General features: G+C 42.5%; 1 protein-coding gene across 1 annotated transcript; it reads right to left on the reverse strand.

The window, feature by feature from the left end:
- Nucleotides 1-2,713: 2,713 nt before the first annotated feature.
- Nucleotides 2,714-8,655, reverse strand: tspan36 (tetraspanin 36). The gene is made up of 7 exons (XM_079221857.1): nt 8,578-8,655; nt 5,671-5,862; nt 5,524-5,598; nt 4,629-4,724; nt 3,962-4,108; nt 3,620-3,703; nt 2,714-3,355 (listed from the first exon to the last, which is right to left on the reverse strand). The coding sequence occupies exons 1-7, from the start codon at nt 8,635-8,637 to the stop codon at nt 3,275-3,277; spliced, it is 735 nt and encodes a 244-aa protein (XP_079077983.1). The 5' UTR covers nt 8,638-8,655; the 3' UTR covers nt 2,714-3,274.
- Between the last annotated feature and the right edge of the window lie 8,507 nt (nt 8,656-17,162).

Below are 17,162 nucleotides of genomic sequence, written 5' to 3' on the forward strand. Positions count from 1 at the left end.
CTTGTCGAACCTCAGATTCAAGACGAGCAGTGCGGATTCCGTCCCGGTCGTGGAACAGTGGACCAGCTCTTTACCCTTGCAAGACTACTGGAGGGGTCCTGGGAGTTTGCCCAACCAGTCTACATGTGCTTTGTGGACTTGGAGAAGGCTTTCGACCGGGTCCCTCGGGGTTTTTTGTGGGGGGTGCTGCGGGAGTATGGGGTGCCGGACCCGTTGGCACGGGCTATCCGGTCTTTGTATGCCTGCAGTAGGAGCTGTGTTCGTATCCTCGGTAATAAGTCAGACACGTTCCCGGTGGGTGTTGGCCTCCGCCAGGGCTGCCCTTTATCACCGGTCCTGTTCGTGACCTTCATGGACAGGATATCTAGGCGCAGCCAGGGGGCGGAGAGGATCCAGTTCGGGAGTCTCGGGATCGCCTCTCTGGTGTTCGCGGATGATGTGGTCCTGTTTGCCTCCTCGGACTGTGACCTCCAGCATTCACTGGGGCGTTTTGCAGCCTAGTGTGAAGCGGCAGGGATGAGAGTTAGCACCTCCAAATCTGAGGCCATGGTGCTCTGCCGGAAACCGGTGGATTGCTCCCTCCAGGTGGGGACAAACTGCCTACCCCAAGCGAAGGAGTTCAAGTATCTCGGGGTCTTGTTTACGAGTGAGGGTAAGGTGGAGCGGGAGATCGACAGACGGATCGGTGCGGCTGCAGCAATAAAACAGGCGCTGTACCGGCCCGTCCTGGTGAAGAGGGAGCTGAGCCGGAAGGCGAAGCTCTCCATTTACTGGTCGGTCTATGTTCCAACCCTCACCTATGGTCACGAACTCTGGGTCGTGACCGAAAGAACGAGATCTCGAATACAAGCGGCCGAAATGAGCTTCCTCCGCAGGGTGGCCGGGCTCACCCTTAGAGATAGGGTAAGGAGCTCGGACATCAGGAGGGAGCTTGGAGTCGAGTCGCTGCTCCTTCGTGTCGAAAGGAGTCAGCTGAGGTGGTTCGGGCATCTAGTCAGGATGCCTCCTGGACGCCTCCCATTAGAGGTTTTCCAGGCACGTCCAACTGGTAGGAGACCGAGGACACGCTGGAGGGATTATATCTCCCGGCTGGCCTTGGAACGCCTCGGGATCCCCTAGAATGAGCTGGAAAGTGTTGCGGGTGAGAGGGAAGCCTGGGTCGGCCTGCTGAACCTGCTGCCACCGCGACCCGACCCCGGATAAGAGGCGGATAATGGATGGATGGATGGATGGAAGAATCATCTTGGTTTTTGTACTTGTGCTATTTAGTGATAATTAACTTCAAAAGAGAGCTGCTCTGCTCAGATTGATTTCATTATTCACGTTACACAGCAATACTTAGTGCAGCAAGGAAGATTGTGCTCTAACGGTTATGGATGTAAGGGGTAGTAACACTTGAGATACTACAGAGCGAGGGAAGTAAAAAAACGACAGCAACAACAAAAAATAACAAGAGCACAGATCACAAAATAGATGGGTGGGAAAGATGCATGAACCAAGAAACGGTGAAGTGAGAAACGGACACATACACACAGAGATAAACAGACGCGAGAATGAAAGACAGACAGGCGGAACAGGCGGTTAAAGGAAGGAGGGAGCGGACAAGGTTATCTTGTCCCGTGTGGGCCAACAGTCCTCTCGGAAAAAGGACGGGCCTGTCTAAATGTCAACACGGCCCGAGCAGCAACGACATGCACTGAATAAAATATGCAGTCGAGAGATACGAGAGGGCCACAGCGTGAGGTTGTTCATAGCGACCTCAGTGGAGGTCATTCATACAGCAGCGTGCACACACACAGTCAATAATGAAGCAGATAAATAATTGAGTGGCTTGTCAAGCTTTTACACATCTGCAAATCATATGTGTATCATTGTTTAAAAACAGACATTTGTCTTTAAATATACAAATAATATTAACTCATTTATCTGCCACTACCTCTGTATAGAGTTGTTGTCTTTTGAGCCTTCACCACCACAAATGCTGCTTTAGACTCTAAACTCAGAGCAAGTTCTTTATTGCCACCTGCAGGATTTTCTTTGTTACTGCATATACAGCAACACATGCCATAAAGCATGATGAAGTGTTGCAGTTGGTGCTAATGGTTTATTTACTTTACTTTACACGGATCAGGACAGGCAAATGTGGAGATAATGTTTGATACATGGCTGGTTAATGCATCATTAACGAAAAAGATACTTTAGATTTTAATTAAACAAATGGTTTAAATCAGTTGAATCCACAGCTTGATGACCTACCCTTTAATCTAAAGCTCTGCGATGATTGAGGACTATAATGAGCATGGATAGGAGTTTATATTCTCATTCATCTTTCTGAACGCCGACAAGGCCCATGTAAAACGTACACTACTATCATCCGTATACGGCACTACGGCCTTCTTTATCAGCAGTCAGGAGGAAAGAGAAGAGAGATAACCACTACAGTATGTGATGCTCTGCAACACCGGCCTGCTATCAAATTATCCTGCTTTTTGAAAATACACTTGGAAACGACTCAAACATGATGATGACAGGATTAGACAGATGTTTCCCCCTTAATTTCAGAATCCATGTGTTCAACTGCCAGTTTGACCCATCTATAAAGACTGGTGGAATATTGTAAAAAAAAAAAAAAAAAAAAACACTGAAGGAAAGGTACACAATGATTTGATACAACAGCTCCAAACTTATTGTGAAAAGTTGACCCATTTTAATTTAGAAACAAACAAAGTCTCGCTATTTAGAATTGTCACATAACTCAATACAGTTAACTGACCATAAAACCTGTGTGTGTGTGTGTGTGCGCGCATATAGATATATATTAAATCGAGTCAGTCAGTTGACTATAAATATTGTAACCCTAAATAAAACATTAAACTGCTGTCCTTTTGTTCACAATCGCAAAAAGCTTAAAATATATTTCGACATCCTTCATCAAAGGATAATACAGTAGCTGGTCTGAAACAATACAGAGACCGTGGGCCGCTCAACCATATGGCACATCTCTAAAGGGGATCATTTAGACAATAATAACTCAAAATCGAAAACCACATTCAGCAAAGTGATTTATAGTCAGAGGAACATTCGTGCTGCTTTCATTTGTGGAGGAATGATCTGGCAAGATCCCCTTGACACCGTCTGCCACTTTATATGCCATTATTTAAATAAAACGTAAGAGTTGTACAGTGATCGGCTTGGATGTGTCACTGCTGAGTGAGTGGTCAGCAAAACTAAATCAAGCTAAATGAAGAGGTGGTGGGCGGTTGCTTGAAGCGGTTCAGGCGTACAGAGGCTGGTAGCCGCTCCTCCGGTTGCCGGTTTTACAGGTGATCACACAAACGCTCAGCATCCCAAAGAACTGCAACAGAACAGGTAACAGAAATCAGACTCTGGCGCTTAAAATCTCTAATTTTTTATTTATTTATTTATATATATATATATATATATATATATATATATATATATATATATATATATATATATATATATATATATATATATATATATATATATATATATATATATATATATATATATATATATATATATATATATATCGGGACCAGCTCAAATTTGATACATCTGAATAGATTATTCAAAAACTGGGTGTGACTGTCTTTACCTTGATGATGGCGAAGCCCAGAATGACCAGCATGGCGTAGCCCAACACACCCTGTAGGAGGCGATCCAGCTTCACCTCACAACCCTAAAATACATGCACAAAGTACAGTCATGGAACAAGGTCTGTCTGAAGTGTGGCTCTTTGCTTTAATCCCGCAGTGGTGGGAGATTGTTCGATTTTGTAGACTTTATATTTTGAGTCCGAAAAGCATTCAATGAAAAAATTAAATCCTGTTTCAAAGTCAGCATTTCTAAAGCAATACCCAACAAACTGCTCAATGTAACCACATGTACACACGGTATTTGTGTCAAATAGAGGAATGCGTGCTTCCCCATTATTCACCTGTATGTTAAGCTGGTCCGGTTGGTCCAGTCTGCGAGCGCACTGAGTGCTGTTTTTACAGCAGGACTCAGGTACGGTGTTGTTGTTGCTTCTAAACCAGGTGGTGTTGGACCAGCTGGTGTAATTCATGACGCCACAGCACTCCAACTGCACAAAGACAAAGAGGACAGACAGGAGTGAATTATAGAACTAAAAGACAACTAAATAACAAAAAGTCACGCGAAAAAGGAAAGACTGACACTTCATGAGAAGGTAGCATCGTGCGTAATCTTCTACTACTACTGCATTACCCAAGAAAGGCATTTGACAGACCCAGAGGTGTCAATTTGGTCCATAACGAATAGGTGCAGAAGTTGTTTGGGGACGTTTTTTTATTATTTGTATGTATTGTGGAAGACTTTTCTCCGACAGGCCATTGAAATGCAGTAGTAGCCTTTAATACAAACAAATATGTCAGCAACGAAAAAAAACAGTATACTGTATTTTAGCATCTGTGCCTTAAAAGGCAAGAGAAAGAAAATGGACTGAGGAATAAAATGAAAAGCACAAAAGTAGGAAATGAAAGCATCTGAGAGAGAGAGAGAGAGAATGCAAGCAAGGACGGTTGAAGAGAATGAAAGTCCTGAGAATCAAAAAGCTTTTATAGACAGTGGAATATAACACCAGCCTGAGTCTGCACGTAGTCAACAGCTTTGGTCTCAGCGCCCTGCTCGTCATACTTCAGGAAGACATCGTTCATCGAGCGCTCCAGGTCCGCGTTTATCTGGACAGACATAAGAATACAACACAATGTTGGCAGCCGTGTGCAAATGGGCCAGAGACGATTTTAAACAATGGAGATTCATTTCATAACATCCAGCCAGTTGATCCTAATCAGCGCCAGTAACACCCGCAGGGTCGTGTGCCTCTGAAGCGGAGGCACTTAAGGTGCTATAGTACTAAAAGGTACTTTAGTAGTGTCAGTAGTAGAGTAACACAAAAAAGGTGCATGTTACTCGTTCAGTGTCGTGATTTTTTATATTGTAAAAGACCATAATAATAATATTGACTGTTGCAAATGCTTTTTGAATGACTGTAACCATTACATTACTGTGCATAGTTCAAATGTATCCATTTGATATACATATTTATTTGATTGTAGTTCAACTACATACTATGTAGTAGTAATTATAATTAGGCTAAAGCCTCAGACAGTATTGTACTGATATACAGTTAGGTGGGAAGTGCAAATAGGCTAATAAATCAGATTTAAACAACATTTTAATAGTAATAATTCTGTCTCAAGCTTTTTGATCCAGAACCGTGATAACTATAAGCAGTAATGAAAATAATTGTAAAAGATTATAAATGAAAAAATAATATATTGTACAAATTCAGAATTGAAGAAAATGCAATTTTCTTTGCACAAACTTGATTCTTGAAATCAGAAAAACATGGGTGAATGTCATAGGTTTGGGTTTGTGTTTTTGTTGTTGTTGTGAAACCCGCATGAGTGGGTATAAAAAAAGAGATTTGGTCAATGAGGCCCATTGTGTGACAGAAAACAAGTATCTGCGACTCACCTTGCCTTGGTAGATGAAGCTAAACACCAGAGCTGCCACTTCAGCTGCAAAGATCCCCATGATGATCAGAAAGAACTGCAGTGGAAATAAGTGCGTAAGATACACTGATAAGGACAAACAAAAGCTCATGAACACTCACACACTTACAAAGCTGAGCCCGACTTTGGACTCCCGCAGTGTGGCGCAGCATCCCACCAGACCAAAAATGAACATGACCACGCTGACGCCAATGATGATAGCTGCTGGGACCAATGTGTACTTGTCCTGAATGAAACTGTCAAAGGTGTCATAGCTCTTGATCACATAGGCACCGACGTAGGCCAACACCGCTCCTGCACCCTGCAGGGAGAAGAAGAAAAAAATTCAACATTTGCACACAGATCAGAAGGCTTTTCTATGAGCCGAGAGCAAAGAGACAGAGAAATGTCTTTGATTATCAATAGAAGACATTTGTTTTCCTATTTTTCTGGATGTTTGACATAGTTGTTATTCTGGGAATAATCAAAACCTCGGTGTACTTAATCGTTGCATTTCACAAAGCAATGCACATTGATAGAACTGGAGGGGATTCGTCACATGATCTGTGCTCTTCTCTCTGTGCTGTAGCTGAAACGTCATGTTCATATTCTGTACATAGAATCGCCAAGAGAAAAGAGCAATTTTTAAATCTTCCAATCATGAATACTGATATGAGATTTGAGTCAGTTTGGTCTTGTTCTGCTGGCATGACAACCTTGATCAGCTGCTCATTGAAAGACTGTTCGATAAAGCACAAAGAGATTTCTCCCCTTCTGTTATCAGCTGTGATCCCATGTGATGAACACAGGCTTGGAAGGTCACCGATTACTCAATTTTGTCAAAGGTCTCTCGCCGGTCAAAGCTACAGAAACGTCAAGAACAGAGATGACGGTTTAGAAAACAATTGCTCCTTAGTATTTATCCCTTCAACAGTACTCTAGACGTCCTTCCTTGCCCTTTGAAACTCACTGTATTGAGTCTGTGATAAAAGAAGCCCAGTAGGGTGGGAAAAACGGAGTCAACTGCTGAAACTACAAATGAGATTTTACTCTGTACTAGAAATGTTTGTGTGACTCCTGCTTTCATATTCAGCTACAATATGAGAAGTACAGTCAGGTACATTTTTGAGCGATAGACAGAATACGTGTGGCAAAAAGACACGGCTGCTGTCCGAAATCCCCCTTTGTGCGTCTGCGGAACGGCGCCACCGTTAGTATCACTTCCCCTGCAACGGTGTGAGTTATAGATTGTGTGCTTGTCTTTGTTCCCATGTGTGCGGCCTAAAAATCATTCATCCTCCACTTCAGCCTCATGACTCACTTCTTTTAATCACACCACAGTCACGGGATGCCAGTGGGGTGGTTACCCTCCCCCTCACCCCTAATCTTTCCAGAAATTCTGATCCTGTGCCTAAGAAGCAGCACAAAGAGGCTTACACAACACAGCGCCCATGCACGGTGCCACCTTTCTGGAATGTGAGAAACCTCTGAGGCGATGTCTCTTGATGATTTTAGCGAGACCCTGCATGAACCATGTACTCGTACTCCATCTTAGACCAAGTTCCAGGGGGAGGACTTGATGGACGTTTTGAGAAGAACGCATGACATCATATTTCTGCTCATGTGCTTCCGAGCATCCATTACACATTGACCTTTGAACTTGCGATCTCTGCCTTAAATTCACCCAATTTGAAAGAAAAATTAAAGCCATTTTTTCTGAGACAAATCACATCAAATGAAAATATTCTAATTGTTAAGTGGAGCTTTTAAAGACATTTTCACTATGAAACCATCTGCCAGCTTTTGAAATTCAGTATGCAAAATAAACTTTTTGGGTGGGGTTTGAACAATGTTCAGCTGCATGATTTAGTAAGGAAGGCAGGGTGTAGAGTGAAAAGATAATTTGATATTTTGTTCAAATTATGATAAAACAATGAATAATCCACAATAAGACCCATGCCCTAATTACAGTTAACCTTGTTCAAAATGAGTGCTTTCTCACAGCGTGGACCAGAAACTGTTGCTTGATATCTTTGATTCAGTAAAGTCAGTAATGGTGATGAAGCAAACTAATAACAATCACGCCAGAAGCAACCGACCAAAGAATACCTTACTGGTTAGATTACAATCCATTGATTTAGCTAGTTTAGATTAGCAGGCTACATAACAGAGCTGCTTGAGAAAAGGTGTGTGTGCGTGTGTGAGACGCTTTGACATTTTTGCGTTAGGAAAGAGACGAGGTCACTCAATACCTGCTTTGCAACTTAGAAACCCTGCAATGCATGTCACATAATGTTGTTCTATGGTACAGGTACGCTGTGCGTAAGGCCCAGATGGTGAGGAAAACAAGGTATGACAGGAAAAAGAAACTGCGACAGATTGGAAAGAAGCCTGAGAAAGAGGAAGTATTTATATAAAGGGGATGTGGATACAGCAGGTACATGTTTTCCCTTGCAAATGCACAGCTCCCTCTCAGAGGAATCAACATTACACAGACATGAGCCTCAGAAGGGCAGAAAGGTTTTGCTCCTTTAAGACCCATTTCCTCTGAAGGCCTTGCTGACCACTGGGGAGCGACGTGGTGAATTGACTAATCGACAACACACACAACCAGATAATGAACTCTGGTCAAACTCCGCTAATGAGTCAGAGTTTCAGGCTGATTGGCCTGAACATGTAACAGCTACATCCAGTTAAGTGACTGATCGCCATGACCTCAGCTGGCCTTAAATGCACATTATTGGGACATGTTACTCATATAGCCTGGAAGGAATCGTTTGAATTTTATTTTTTTTTAAAGCAGAACTGAACTATATATATCAACAGTCAAAATTAAGTACAGTACAGTGAAGTGATGCAGGGTAAGATGTATATCAGGTCACAACTCTGATTTGTAAACTTAAAGCGCACTGAACACGCGACGAGTGACAGAAATGGTTAATGGTTAAACCCGCCGCCACTCGGGTCTCCCTCCCAAAGAGCCATCAGTGTGAATTCAATTCCCCGCAGGTGGAAGGATAACACCGCCACGCCTTACCCAAAACACCAGGCTGAGGAAGAGGAGGACGGTCTTGGACGTGAAGATCCCGCAGTCCATGTTGTCTGGTGGAGATGAAGAGGTCGGAGGACTGTTGAGTGTGCGCGGCGGTGTCTTTATGTCGCGGGGCGCCGACCTGCTGCTGCTGCTTCTCCTGCCGTTTGGTCACAAGTTGTCTCGGTCTGTCTGGATCACATGGTCACATGCTTTGGGGAGGAGAGTTTAAAGAGCGGCGGGTTCTACACGCGCTCAGCTGCTGTACTCACCCACCCCCACCCTGCTGGCTTATATACATCACACACCACTTCCTCCGAGGGCAGGGGAAACAATAGTCAAAATAGCAAATTCAGATACTTCACTGTGACACATTATTTACTAAACTTTACGTGGACCCGTGACAAAACGATTAAAAAACGATATTTTTGTATATTCCATCTTTTAGTATAACTTATTTACGCAACTATTATGTACCAAAACAAATACATACATTGACACGTATAGCATTGTCTAACACGGGGGTTCAACACGATAGCTCCGGGTTCGAAACCCGGGCTGGTACAACTGCATGTGAAGTCCTCAGCTGGATTCCTCACTTGAGTCTCACAATCAGGCTTGTGAGGCTCAAGTGAGATGCCTCAGATGAGTATGATCTCCCATCAGTTCAGTGTGTCGTGGTGTTTGCACTAACAAGCACCGCGTTAGGCCATGTTAGAGCGCAGTTGGGCTCTAACTAGAATTTTTATCTTCTTTCATATCCGGAAAGAATTGTTATATTGTGACTGGAAAGAGATGTTGAGATAAAGTTGATATTATAATTCACTCAAGAATAAAGTTGAGCAATCCTTTAATAATAACAATTGCAACTTAATTCTCCTGGGGATCCAAGCACAATCTCAATCATTCTTTTTTATATTTTTATTTAAAAGAATGCAAATGTTAAAGCTCCATGGCAGCCTGATTACTTAGAGGCCAGATTTAGAGTCCATGCACTTTGTCTTTTTTTGTGTATATTCCGTCTTCTAGTATAACTTACTCAAGCAACTAATACGTACCAAAACCACTAAGACTAAGATAAATATGAACATCTTCGTATATATATTTGTCTAACACGGTGGTTAAATGGATACGTGGTCCGCTTGACCCACGAGAGCTCCGGGTTCGAAACCCAGGTACCTGTCCGGTATATCGGAGGTCCTGCAAAATCAGACATGTGCGCGGGATGCAAGTGCGATCAGTGTGTCCTGGTGGCTGCACTACAGCTGTGTTAGGCCGTGTTGGAGTGCAGGTTAACTGTACTCCAGCTAGAATTTTTTATTTTTTTTCCTTCCTTTCTTTCATATCCGGTTGCTCAGTTATTTATATATATATATATATATATATATATATATATATATATATATATATATATATATATATATATACACGTTGCATATATATATATATATATATATATATATATATATATATTATATATATAATTGTTTCTCCTTAACTGAGCAACCGGATATGAAAGAAAGGAAGGAAAAAAAAAACTATATATATATATATATATATATATATATATATATTATATACGTAGATGTTCATATTTACCTCTTTTTAAAAAAAAATGTTTTATTATAAACATTGACATATATATCATTGTCTAACACGGTAGTTCAAGAATAAAGTTGAACAATAAAGTTGAACAATCCTTTATTATAATTCACTAATTCATTGAGCACACCTTATATGTAACTTTGCCAGTTCATATTAAGCTTGCAGAGAATTCAGTCTATAGCACACACACATTTTTTTTATATCTAAATAAAATAAATATATATATATATATATATACATCAACTGAGCATATCGGATATCATGAAACACACACACACACACGTCATTTCTTATGTAAGACTCACCTGGACGCAATGCAATTATTGTCAGGTAATAAAACATGTCAGGTAATAAAACGTGGCCAAATTTAACTTGTCATTTGAGATATTGTTCTATCTAGATAAGAAGCTAAAACATGGGCTACTGTAAAATAATAAAGCATGTTGTAAAAAGGTCATTTCTATCAACAAACATTTAGAAGTAGTGCACTTAAATTTATTTTTACTGCTTTTAAAAACAGCACATCTAAATGAGTAGCACTGGTATTTGTGATTAGTTTATGTATTTTAGATCAGTAATTCAGTCGCTTGAAATATCATTACTTTACAGATTTCAGATTCAACTTTATTGTCATTGCACATAGTACAAGTACTATGACAACGAAATGGAGTTAACCATGTCAGCCTTAAAGTGTTTTGTTTTCCAAGGGTGGGGTGATGGAGGAAAGTTTTAACATTATTGATGTATGCCATGTTACATATTACCCCCAAAATAAACCTCTTAGGCGATGTCCCTTGATGATTTTAGCGAGACCCTGCATGAACCATGTACCCATACTCCATCTTAGACCAAGTTCCAGGGGGAGGACTTGATGGACGTTTTGAGAAGAACGCATGACATCATATTTCTGCTCATGTGCTTCCGAGCATTCATTACACATTGACCTTTGAACTTGCGTTCTTTGCCTTAAATCACCCAATTTGAAAGGAAAATAAAAGCCATTTTTCTGAGACAATCACATCAAATGAAAGAAAAGAAAAAGCAATTTAGTTGTGCAGATATTTTCCTCTGGGTACAGCACGCTAAACGTTTTCACAGTGAACCATGAACATATCTTTTACTTCATTTAATGTGCTTTGTGATCCACTTTCAGTTTTTCAAAATTAAACTACGTTGCATTTTTGGTGTGCATTTGTATCGGATGGTACCTGACAATTGTACAGTGTGGTATTTATTTGAGATCCCGGAATGACTACATTTCACAGGAATCGGGGGATTAATTTAATAAGGTCACTGGCTGACAACAGTCCCCTCTTCTGCTCCACAGCAGTACATAACAAAAGATCTCCTATAATAACACAAACAAAATCGGGCTATGGGAATACATCACAAGAGCGCCATCTACTGACAGGGAAGGAAACTAGCATTTATAAGCGACCCAAAACACATACAGGGTACTTTTATCGTAAAGGCGTTACGATCAAGGCCTTTTGATGTGAATACCTTGGTTGACGAGGCAAACCAAAAAAAACCTCAAGATTCCTTTCACAGTTTCAGTAACTCTTTGCTCTGGGAGGTAAACGTGTTGATTGAATTCTGGGGACAACATGACAATCACAACAAAATCCGATCCAAGTGTAATTAGGTTAAAAGGCAGGCTTGTGTGTGGGAGTTTCTCCTTCTGTTCAAGTTCCCTGCTCTTCATTTAGAGAAAACACCTCTGCCCTTCAGTGGACATTTTAAAATATACGTAACTTCCCACAAACATGCAATTTAAAAGCACAATTGCATTTATATTTATGTAATATATTCTGTGTCCCTCCCCTTAAATCAAACAAAAAGATCAATAAAGCACACAAGATATACAGCAATAAACATTCTCAATGATTTGAATAGATCAATTGATGAATAAATAATATCTTTGTTACTTTTTTTGTATTTTTTCTGGGCTCGGTGGAGTCTCTTCCACGAGCATCCTCTCGCTGTTCCGGCTCCACAGAGGAGAAGCAGGGCCAGAAAGGCGGACCTGGACCTGGACTCGTCAGCGGGACCGAGGTGATGGAAGACTCCGCGGACAGAGAGGAGGAGGCTTACCTGACCCCGTCAACTGAACACTAGGTGCTGGCCATCAAGAATACGGCGCGTGAGAACATCAGCTTCTCGTGACACCATGTGAGAGGAATAGTTCAACATTGGGAAAAGTGTAATTCATTGATTGATCATTACTTTGTAAAATTAATCTGAATCAGCAACGAAAATACAGAAATACCATGGTTTAAAAAAAAACACACACAAAAAATGGAAAAGCAAAACAGCAGTCTAAGTTGCGCACCTGGAACAAAGCAGCCGTCTTGGACACGGCGTCTCGGTTGCAGCAGTCGTGGTCCACGTACATGAGCTGGGGGGGGGGGTACCCCGGCGAGTCGGTACCGCCTCATTATTCCGGCCGCCATCCGGGACAGGCCCTCGGCGCCCTCGGAGCAGGTGAGGACGCTGTTGAGGACCTGCCCGTGTTCGTTACCGACGTTGGTAGCCCAGGCGGCCGTGCCGGAGGCGGCACCGGCGAGCTTCTTCGTCACCTGGAGAAAGAGATGAGAAAAGATAATGTTAGAACACAAACGCATCCGTGGTGTGAAAGCAGCTGTAAATATGACATTGTGACAAACTTCACTCGCCTTCTTGGTGGAATCCATCTTCAAGATGGATCCGAAGGTGGACGTGATCCTGGCCTTGAACTCAACCAGCCGCGACAGCACATCGTAGCTGTACACGGTCAGCAGCCAGACGGGGGATGGCACAGGGCACAGGGGGCATCGGTGGTGGTGTCTGCCCCCTCGCCGAGCACAAGGCCAGGACTCGGGCAGCAACTGGTGAGACGACACAAACAGATGGGACATCTTCATACCGAGGTGCTGAGGTGGAGGAGGTGGAGGGAGGAGGAGGTGGAGTGAGGAGCGAGAGAGGGGCCTGTACAAGAGAAATAAACGGTTTCAGTAAGGTAAAACGATGAGAGCGTTTTGTGTTAATATTGAGAGACAGTCACACATTGAGCCAAGCTGCAATTACAACTAGAGGAGCACAGAAGGTGAAGAGAAAGCGATGAGAACAGGTCTGACATGATGAGGGGTTACTCAGGGGATTGAGGGAAAGGGTGGTGAAGGAGCTGTTACTCTACACGTGCACTATTGGTGATGTTTAGGCTGGCAGGTGGGTGAGTGATTTGAGATTAGCACCAGGCAGACATGAGCTACTCAGCTACTCATTCAACCCAAACTTACCCGTCGTCTCCTCCTCTGACTATAAAAATGTTTGAGAGCAAATAAAAAAGGTCAACAATAAATTCAAGTATTTCTGTTGTTACCAAATTGTTACCTGAATACAACTTGATGTTTTACTCACATTTCTCCACGTCAACTACCAGCTCCTCATCCGAAGGCTCCTCAGACGACCTGGAGGAGGACGGAGCTGGTCCGAAGTGGGCTGTAATCACATGATGAGAGAAGAAGCAAGAAGTAAACAATGCACACAGGAAGTTCAATAAAGATGAATTAACTCTATCATTTATGCTGAACTTACCTGGAAATGCAGGCTTAGGGCCCACCATTTTCTTGACCTGGGCCTGCATTTCCAACGCAGACAGAGAACGCCGTCCAGAGACAAAGGCCGCACAGGCTCTTCAGCGTCTCAAATTTGAAGTCCCCGAAGCCAACAAGGGCCTGTCCCCTCCTGACCGGGCTGGAGGGACGTCCCCCTCCTCAAACGCACGGTGGAACCTGACTGCCTCCACAAAGTCAGGGTACGCTGAGGAGTAGCGGGTGAAGGCGTCCTGCAAGTTCACAAAGGAGGTTAAAACTGTAATTTCTCTCATTTGTGTAATGGTATGAACATGTACTGAAGGACTCCACCTTGTTGGCCATCAGCGGGGACTGAGACGCTGTCCTCTCTCGCTCTTTCTGGTGGGAGGAGACCAGGTTGACGCCAGTGGAAGGTTTGCCCCTGATACTGACCAAACTGGAGCTTCCAGCGGTTCAGGACAGGGCGGCGTTGGCAGGGTCGCCACCCTCTGAGACGACGTGGGCCCTGGCCTCTGCCTCCACCTCCTCTGGCTGCTTTGACCTGTAGGGTTGGCCCCTGACGATCTTCTGAGCCTGGGCCGCTGGCGAGGCCCTCAGCAGGAGAGTTCCATTCCAAGCCCTCAGAAATGTTGGATGTTCCATCTAAACATAAAGAGGAACATAAAAATATTACTATGAATAGTATATGTATTATTATAATAGATACAATAATATATAATACAAGTGTATTAAATAGACAGTGGGTGACATAATATATACTATAATAATATATAATAAAAGTGCATTAAACAGACAGCAGTGTTATCAGCTCAGCTTGCTGCAGGCATGAGCAACACATGAACAACAGGTTTAAACAGCAGCAAACCCCGCCCGGTAACACAAGCATAATAAACTGACTATAATAATATTGAAATATATAACTTAATAAAAGTGCATTGAACAGCAGTGTGTTAGCAGCTCAGCGCTGCGGCAGCCACACGTCAACACAACACGTCAATAACACGTGAACAACAGGTTTAAACAGCAGCGACGTCCGCTGGTTAACACGGAGTCATAATAAATAGACTATAATAATATATAATATACAATAAAAGAGCATTGAACCGACAGCAGTGTGTTAGCAGCGCAGCGCTGCGGAAGCTACACGTAAACACAACACGGCAATAACAACACCGGGACTGTCAGCCACTAATTACAGCACTAATATGAGCACTAATATGTTACACAGTCATATGTAACAGCAATTCAATTCAACACGTCTTTGTAGAACTACAAAACAGTTGAGTTCACTTGAGTTCACTTGAATTTAATAAAGGGACACCTAAACCATATGAATATATGACAAAGTCAATGTAGCATCCCGGCTGAATTATAGTCTGGAGTTTAACTGGTGGTTCGGAAAGGTTTATTGAACTCACCGTAAGAACTATGAAGAAAAACGGAAATAGCAGTTGGTTAGCTTAAACTCTGACACAGACAAAAAAACGTAACAATCTAAAACAATATTTTCTCAAAAAATGAACTTGAACAGGTACAAACCTTGTACCCATATCAGCAAGGTGCTAAACTACTACACCCGTAAACTTTGTCTCACTGTTTTCCGTTTTTATGGCAACTTTTCCTTTCTGCCGTTTCTTACGAACAACTTCCGTTTTTTGTACCTTCAAAATAAGAGCGCAACCAGAAATGCACCAACTGCAGTAATAAAACGGACTAAAAAAAGGAACAAACTATTACAATAATTTAAACTCTCAGAGGTCCGTTACAGTCAATGTGGTCAAACACATTATGCTGTGCATCATAAATTACATATGGTCATAAGTGTATGAATACCCAAACATTACACCCATGTGATCTTTTATCATCTGTTCAGAGATGGGCATTGGCTATATTAAGTGTGTCATATTCACATGGTTTAAGTGGTATAAATCACAGCCTTACAACTGATAACAAGAATTAAAAAAAAAAAACTAAACTCTTTGTATCAAATATTATTCGTTCACCTTGAGTGTGCACCATGTTTACATATTGTGTTGTGATAATGTATTTCCCTCATTAAATTCAAGTGAACTCAACTGTTTGACATCTGTGTTCTTGGCTGGTTGAATTCTTCATTTTATGGCTCAGCTTTTCTTGTTCCCTCCTTTGCGTTATTGTCCACATTGTGTATTTTCACCTCATAACAACACCACAAAGATCTGCCTCATTAATTTGTAGTTCTACAAAGACGTGTTGAATGGTCAGATTTTAAACAGCTGTCTATTAGTTTGAGAAAGCAGCGATATTGTATAGTGCTCCGCAGGTCACGTCAACATGCTCCATGGAGTCGCAGTTGGTCGAAAGTTGATCTGGTTGACTGCTGACTGTGTTGTACATGATTTCATTGTAAATCGACAAGAAAATCCACTATGTCTATCGTGGTGTAGTGGTAATGCCACTGACCATGACTGGCTACAAAAAACCCAAATGCACAGCCTTAAGGCCCACAGACAACACTCTTCCTGATACCCTGAATCACTTCTTCGCTCGGTTCGATAGGGAAAACAAGGAAACCAACATCCAGTCTGTTCTACCAGAGAAGGACCAACTGATAACGCTCCAACACCACCAGGTTAGATCCGTCCTGCGCCAAGTCAACACCAGGAAAGCGACAGGACCGGATGGGGTCTCCGGAAAAATCATTAAGGCCTGAGCAAGACGAGCTAACAGGGGTATTTACCACCATCTTCAACCTCTCACTTGAACAGTCTGTTGTTCCCACATGCCTTAAGACAACCACCATCGTCCCTGTACCCAATAAAACCAAAGTGAACTGCTTGAATGACTATCGGCCAGTTGCTCTAACACCCATAATCACAAAATGTTTCGAGAGACTAGTTCTCTCCCACATTAAATCTGTCATCTCTGCCGATCTTGACCAACACCAGTTTGCTTATCGGACAAACAGATCAACAGATGATGCAATCACGACAGCTCTTCATTCAGCCCTTACACACCTGGATCACAACAACACATATGTAAGGATGCTGTTTGTGGATTTCAGTTCTGCTTTTAACACAATAATTCTACACAAACTGGTTCAAAAATTGAGCAACTTGCGCTTGGGCAGTTCACTGAGCAAATGGGTGCTGGACTTCCTCAGGAACAGACCCCAGTGTGTCCGGATGGGGGACCACACCTCAACCACTCTGACCCTGAGCACTGGAACACCACAGGGGTGCGTCCTCAGTCCTTTTCTCTATTCCCTCTTCACATATGACTGCACAGCTATTCACCCCACTAACACCATGGTCAAATTTGCAGACGACACTGCTGTAGTGGGACTGATCACCAACAACAACGAGACAGCCTACAGAGAGGAGATCCAACATCTGACACAATGGTGTTCACATAACAACCTGGAGTTAAACA

Source organism: Taurulus bubalis (assembly GCF_910589615.1).
Source record: "Taurulus bubalis genome assembly, chromosome: 8".
Taxonomy (NCBI): Eukaryota; Metazoa; Chordata; class Actinopteri; order Perciformes; family Cottidae; genus Taurulus; species Taurulus bubalis.

What these genes read in the sequence shown, in the direction of transcription:
- tspan36 (XM_079221857.1), bottom strand. Translation starts at nt 8,637, where the DNA reads ATGGACTGCGGGATCTTCACGTCCAAGACCGTCCTCCTCTTCCTCAGC. An exon ending in CCAAAGTCGGGCTCAGCTTT is followed by an intron (nt 5,599 to 5,670) that starts GTAAGTGTGTGA and finishes TTTCCACTGCAG; the next exon opens with TTCTTTCTGATCATCATGGG. An exon ending in TGGGCTTCGCCATCATCAAG is followed by an intron (nt 3,356 to 3,619) that starts GTAAAGACAGTC and finishes GTTCTGTTGCAG; the next exon opens with TTCTTTGGGATGCTGAGCGT.